Raw genomic sequence first — 7,214 nt, 5'->3', positions numbered from 1 at the left:
TAACACAACCTTTTAAATTCTAAAAAGAAAATTTTAAATAACTTAATTATAAATAAAAATAAATAAATAAAAGATAAATAATTATATTGTTGCTATTTTAAACGTCTCGAATATTCTATCACGAACAAATTATACATTATAAGACGCACAAAATATCAAAACTTTCTCTCTATATATATAATTTAATGAGCAATGATATATTACATAAAAAATATAGCATGAAACTCAACATGACACACTCTATGCAATGGATTCCACATCCATGCAGGTAAGTGTGTCATGTTAAATTTCACGTTACATTTTTATTTTTCTAATTTCATATATTACAGACCTTATACTATCTAAAATATGCTTTTATAAAATATATATATATATATATATATATATATATATATATATATATATATATATATAAGAAAATGCTATCTGGCATTATTTATCTTGTACATTTATAAACTTCTATTTTTTTCATTATACTTAACACTATAATTCAATTTCTAAACCTTAAAAATAAAATTTTAAATAACTTATTCATAAATTAAAAAACATATAATAACAAAAAAAAATTCTGCCACCGCGCAATCACGCTCCATGTGTCGTACAAGAGAACGGCATATTATATATATATATATATATATATATATATATATATATATATATATAACATAAACGAAAATGAGGTTAAGAATTCGTTTCCAATTTGCACAGCAAAGTGGCAACCTTGATGAAAAATACTCGAAGCATGCTCCACATAAAAGCACAAAAAGTGGCAAAATGTATAGTTTCTATTTTAGAACCCAGCATCATGCAACTGGCAACAAGCAAGCTCGTCGAGATCTTCAACACACATGTTGTTTGTGTCCATTCTAAAAGAGGGTACGGAAATTTCATTACAATCCAAGACCAACTGTTCGACCATCTCTTCGACGAAGGCCTGCCGTATATTGCTTCTCCAAGTCGGTGTCCAGCTCCTCCCGTTTTTTCGCTTGGAGGCTTCCATCCTTTTCCGTCAAAGCTTTGACGTCTGGAGCCGCATTGCCCTTCACACCCTACAATTGGCCATAGCCACAAAGGCAACCTCAGACTCTAAAAATGTGTTAGTATGGGATTGAGATTCTCTGGTAAATCGTTTTACAGATTGAAGACACTCTTGTAACATACGAGATAAATTGAGGTTCTGACGACTACTTGCAAAAAGAGAACGGTTAGAGATTACCATGAGTCTGTTGAACTTTTCCTGTCGCTCCTGGTCCGAAAACAGATGAAGGTCCCAGCTACTGGAGGACTGAAGCATTTGCAAGTAAAACGAGATGTGCATCAGGATAACAACCTAAATCAACAATTTGTCAATGAAGTCAAAACATCAAATACCTCTTGAGAAGAGTCCTTTTTGTTACCCCAAAGTAGCTTTTTCTTTTGGTCAGTGGACAAGCATCCAACCCCTCCAAAACCTACGAGGTTCTTATTCACTGCAAAAGTATGAAGGTAAGTAAGCATGGTGAGGGGGTTGAATTAATTGAAATTTTGCAACTAATCATGGAAGCTAAACATGGTCCAAGAAAAAGTTGCATTCTAAATGCTGTATGCTAATAATTATAATAAATATCCAAACGCCTTGAAGTTGAGTTCAATACACCATTATGTCTATGTACAATGTGACCCCGCCACTTGAATAAAAGCTTTTGATAACCAATCAAATGGACTTAAAAACTAGAATGCAAAAGGGGAATGAGCAGTCTCATTGTCATACATTGGATGCACTTAAAAAAATTGAGGATATTAAAATGACCAAGCAGATTAATGTTGTGAAAATATTCCAAGCAATTATTATAAAACTAGAATACTTACCCAGTTCAGCAGCTTTCATGGCAGCAAATTTTGCTGAACCAACAGCGTTAGCAGCTTCAGCATTCTTGTTTGAAGAATTGGTCTCACCAACAGGTTCAGAACTAGACAATGGCACTTCATCTACAAAGTAGTCAAATTTAGATTAATTGCCAACAGTCTGGCAGATAACGTGGGCAATGCATGCAGAAACATAGGAAGTGAATATACAGATTCCATGAAGCACTAACCATGTGTTGCTGGACCATCTTTGACTTCTCTTGATGGAGAATTTTGATTTTTCTTGTCTACATTTATAGAGGCTTCTTCTACATTTTTTTCTTGTGGACTAAACAAAGTTCTTCTCTCACGTTTTTCATCTTCCCTTTCATGATATTTCCTCTTATGGTCCTCCTTTGCATGGTGCTCTTTGCTACTTGCAGTATCATTTTTACAAACTGGGGGGCTCCTGCGATAGCTACTTCTGTAGTCGTGTGATTCTCTCTTCCTATAACGGTCCTGCTCTGAATCATAATGCTGATTTAACTTTCTTCGGGCATCAATTTTTTCAAAACCTTTATCATACTCTCTTTCCTTCTTATCCTTGATCCTATCCTCTGGAATCTCGGTGTATCTTCCAGATAGTCTCTCAACTCTTGTATAGTCAGAACTCCTCTCATTCCTTGCATACCTGGATGACCGTTGGTAATTCCTATCATTCTCATCAATTTGTCTGTCATGCTTGCTGTAAGCATCACGCCTTTTGTATTCATGGGAATTGGAATGTGAATATTTCTCAGAGTGCTTTTGGGACTCATGGCCTCTACTAGGCCTGTTTCGAGCAGAATGGGAATCCCTTTCTGACTCTCTTCCAGCATCATTCCTCCGCTGATCAGAAGACACCCGTGTAAGATTATTCTTGGGAGGTAGTGGACTGCGACTCCGTTCGTATCTTGGACTTCCTATCAGTTATAACACAAAATGGGATCATACTCACATATGTAAAACATAGACATTCATAGAATTCTAGCCTTCTTAGACAACAAATCAGTAGACGCAGAAATGAAGCAACATCTAAGACTTGTTTTAGGGGGTTAATTAATAAAATGCCATGCGAGTTCGAAGAGTCAAATAAAAGACAATACTTCATGAAAGTTGAGGATTTTGGTATCAGCTAGAGAGAGAGAGAGAGAACACACAACCAATGTAGTTAAAAGTCAGTCCAGAACATTGTTCTAGCCATTCTTCAGTAGAGTAGGCAAGTTGAACTAATTAGTTATCCTCGACTTCTTTATAAAGATAGCTGTCTTCTGGATTTGTATCATAAGTATCACACAGTTTAGGAAAACCTAGTCTACTCTCTTAAGAAGATCAAAATTCAAGAGCCATTCATCCACCAAGACTTCAAGAATTGCTAACTCAAGTTTCAATTTTCAATGAGTAGAGTGTCTTCAATGGAAAAAGCAGTGAATGATTACCAATGTGGGGCTAAATGAAACGCCAAACCTACTAACCCTTAGGTGTTTGGCACTACTTCAGGAAATAAAAGGATCTATGAAGAATTTACATATACCGTTCAAGCTTCTGGTAGCTAGTACCTTTATTGTGTCTCCACCTTCTGTAAAAGTATGTTTCATAAGTATTCTTCTAAAAGATTATCTATTATCCAATCATGCTCGCTACACACTGGCCTCCATTTCTTAACACTCTTCAATGGTAAAAACAACAATCTCCTATAAATACTCGTTAAAAGCTGATTAACTTGACCCAACATAATATATAATCACTCCCAAGAATTTCTTCAACCAAGGAAATTTTTACAGGTGGAGGCATCACAATAAGTTACTACCAGACAACTAAAGCTATTCATAATCTCCAGCAACCACTGCAGACTTTGTCCTAAATCTTCTTAAACAGTTGAGGCTGTAGATATCAATTTTAAACAATCAATAAGATGAATTTTACATTCTAGCATCTTCTGCAAAAATAAATAAACTGTCAAAAACATTAATGAAACAAACTCAACAATTCTCTTTTGCAATTCAATTTTTTGAAGTAGCTGAAGTTGGAATACTAACCACCAGATGAAGATGAATCTGATCTACCAAGAGGTGAATGGCGTCGATACTTCCTACCAGCAGCATCACTCGTGAGCTTTCTAAAAGATGGCTTCACATCTAAGTTTTCAGATAATGATTTGGTTGAGGGGTCCTCCATTAAACCAGTACCTAGACAATTTATAGCTTTTTATCGTCATCTGAACTCAAGTTGAAGAAGCAATGATTTAAAAGCCAGGAAAAAGGAACCACAGAAACCAAAGAAAAGCACATACAATACAACATATATTGAAGACAATTATTTCGATCACATACAATACTAGATATTTGAGGGCATTAATTATTTCAGTCAAGGTTTATAAAATGTATGCTTGCAGGATGCAAGGCCACATATGTAGCCATCCATAAGAGATTATTTAACAATAATTTGAACTTAAAAGAATAATTCAAATAATTATCGCGAACTTGATCCAACTGAACATAATATAAAATAATAGTTTATACCTCATAATGATTAGTGAAGAAGTACAAATCGTCATTATCATCTAACTATGTTTGTGCTAACTACTTGGGGTTAACTATGAGATCATTGTCAATTAGTAATATTTAACTTTATTGAATTATTTTTATTACATTGACTAACTATAAAATCTGTCTTTGAACATGTTTGTACCTTCTCAACATTTTTCTCTTATTTTATCAAGTATTGGAGGTGCAGTTAATTGTTCTCAAATATTAGTATCTTAATTTTATTTTTCCTAATAACTCCTCGCATCCATTTAAACCTTTTATCTCTGTCCATTAACTTTTTGTACATAATTATGATACACCGGATCACAATCTAATATTTCCTTTAAACTAATGAGGACACGATGATCACACAACACTTCAAAAGTTCCCCTCCATTTCAAGCAGCTACTTTTATATGATTAATGATATCTTGATCAACATTTATCTAAAAAATGTCAAATTTCTAAACTTCTTCCACAATTTAAGTTTTGAATTTAATTTGAGTACAATCTCATCAATTAACACACATTGTGTGCAAATAACCTATACAATAAACTATACCTACAACCATACAAGATCTTTGTCACTCCTAGTGGCTCTAACATTAGTAACAACATTATCGTACATATCTTTAGTCAAGTTAATATCATTAGTAGATATTCTTTGTTTTCGAAAACCAACACAATTGTTATCTTGGGACTCCACCATAAACTTTCCAAATCAATAAAATATCATATGTAAAACCTCCTTTTTCTCAAAATTTTTCCCTTAGTCTTTATTAAATAAATAAACTTGATAGTTGATCTTAAAACATGAACAAAATTGATTTTCAAAATTGATTATCTTGTCTTCTCCACTTAACAACACTTTATGGAAGTTTCAAGGTTTGATTAATTAACTTGATATCTCTAAAATTAGAACAACAACATACATCATATTTATTTTATAAAAAGGTAATAAAAAAACTTTTACTCCATTCTTTATGCACCTTATTAATTCTCAAAATTTTATTGAATAACTTAGTCAATCAAATTACAGATTGTTCTCCTAATCTCTTCCAAACTTCAACAGAAATGGCATTCAAACCTACACTGTAACCTATCTTTATTTTCTTTAAAGAATTTTTAACCTCATTTTATCTAATATTAAAATCAAATCCATAATTCCTAAATTTGCAAAACAACTTCAGTTAATAAAATTAAATTATATGTAGAATGTTCATTAAATAGTTTATAATAAATAATTTCTTCATCTTTATTGAATTGCAATATCACAAAAGCTTTTAGATTTTAATATTTTAGGCATTTACATACTAAGTCTCTCAAAATTTATTCTCAGGATTTTACAGTTTGTTAAATATCTTCCCCTATTCTTAGTTCTTAGATTATCATAGAACCAATTTTATTGTTTAAAACTTTGTTATGTTTACAACTTTTTGCCACAGTTTTAGCTACACTAGATTATTTTCTTTCTACAATTTTCACAACCTTTAACTAATGAATTTTTTAAACTAATAGTCTTTCGTACCTCTTTGCAACTCCACCAACTTTCTGTAAATCCAACTTCTACTTTCAACATCTTATTATCATTGTGCCTAAAATTTCACCATCTAGTTCTTTTAGAAATAGAAACAAATTAAAAATAAATTTAGTAGGATAAATCAATAAAAGATTAAAGCAATATAAAAAGGTATGACTATATGCATATGGAAGTGTGTAACCAATTTTTAACAATTCTTCTACGAGTTAGTGTATACCAGGACCTCAAAAGCCAAAAAGATCATATAATGACAACTTTAGTTATATTTTATCAAACAATTATGTGCCCAAGTTTTTCTAGCATAGATACATCAGGTTTATACTAGCTAAAAACTTCAATCAGGTCTTGAAAGCCAAGAAGTTGACGGTCAAAAAGAACATATAATCACTAACATAAAGTAAAAATATCTAATCTACCAACGTTTGATCCCATTAGTCCTTTACAATGTTGGTAAGGCTGGTTAGCAGCTAGAAAGAGTAAACATGGGCATGCCTAAAAATATACATGTAACAGACGAGCAGCTTTTCTAATTGCACAGTCAAAATCACATAAGGCCAATAGCTTCTCATTAGAGCCAAAACTAAACTGGAAAAAACAGGAAGTAAATTAGAATCCTCCTACTGTTAGTCTCGAAGAATTCAGAAGCGAAACAAAACCAGTGACTTTTATATTAAAAAATACCTTTTTTTCAGACGCAGAGGCAGTCTTCTCGTCAAGGAAGAGGGCAATCGTGTATTTCAAGAACCGTAATTTTATCAAGGGCCTGAAAGCATAACTGATCTAGCAGAAAAAAAAAAAGATAAAGATATGCGATAACGATACTCATCCCCTAATCAACTACATGAATCCGAAATCTCATAAGACAACACCATCAAATCAGGAACACGAGCACAACAGTAAACATGATGAATCGATTAACATATGTGCCGACTAACAATTTACCTTATCGAAGCGGAAATCAAAGAGCCTCTTTTGCGTTCTTGATTTGCTAGGGTTGAATCCCTCAGGGCTCGTGGCGAAATTGGAAGAGGAAACAATGTAAATGGACCGGCTTTGTCGGGAAACAATGTACTTGAACCGTGAACCAAACTAATACTTCGTGAACCGGATAATTTTCAAAGAATTAAAGGCCAACGGCCCACGGACCACTGCCAACAGCCCACGGCCCACAAGAGATACAGTGTCTATCACACAAGAACCTCAAACTAAATTTCAGCCAGCCACCAAAAAACTAGATTGATTTAGATTATCAAGGAGAGAAAAATATTATATTATATATTGATA

General features: G+C 33.1%; 1 protein-coding gene across 5 annotated transcripts; it reads right to left on the bottom strand.

The window, feature by feature from the left end:
* Window positions 1–752: 752 nt before the first annotated feature.
* On the bottom strand, window positions 753–6,957 carry LOC141813636 (uncharacterized). 5 transcript variants are annotated; one of them, XM_074701594.1, is made up of 8 exons: window positions 6,873–6,957; window positions 6,612–6,693; window positions 3,903–4,052; window positions 2,076–2,786; window positions 1,849–1,968; window positions 1,372–1,469; window positions 1,217–1,285; window positions 753–1,049 (listed from the first exon to the last, which is right to left on the bottom strand). In XM_074701594.1, exons 3-8 carry the CDS (start codon window positions 4,039–4,041, stop codon window positions 891–893), a joined length of 1,296 nt encoding a protein of 431 aa, XP_074557695.1. In that variant the 5' UTR covers window positions 4,042–4,052; window positions 6,612–6,693; window positions 6,873–6,957; the 3' UTR covers window positions 753–890. The 5 variants fall into 5 exon arrangements, with proteins under 5 accessions (XP_074557695.1, XP_074557697.1, XP_074557693.1 ...); XM_074701596.1 differs by having other exon boundaries at window positions 3,903–4,054; window positions 6,615–6,693; XM_074701592.1 differs by having other exon boundaries at window positions 6,612–6,710; window positions 6,873–6,955.
* Between the last annotated feature and the right edge of the window lie 257 nt (window positions 6,958–7,214).

This window comes from Curcuma longa, chromosome 20 (genome assembly GCF_044706935.1).
Source record: "Curcuma longa cultivar G26 ecotype Majalengka, Jawa Barat chromosome 20, ITB_CL_G26_1.1, whole genome shotgun sequence".
In the NCBI taxonomy this organism is placed as follows: domain Eukaryota; kingdom Viridiplantae; phylum Streptophyta; class Magnoliopsida; order Zingiberales; family Zingiberaceae; genus Curcuma; species Curcuma longa.
Note: the sequence above shows the minus strand (reverse complement) of the source record. Positions and strands in the feature narration are given on the sequence as shown.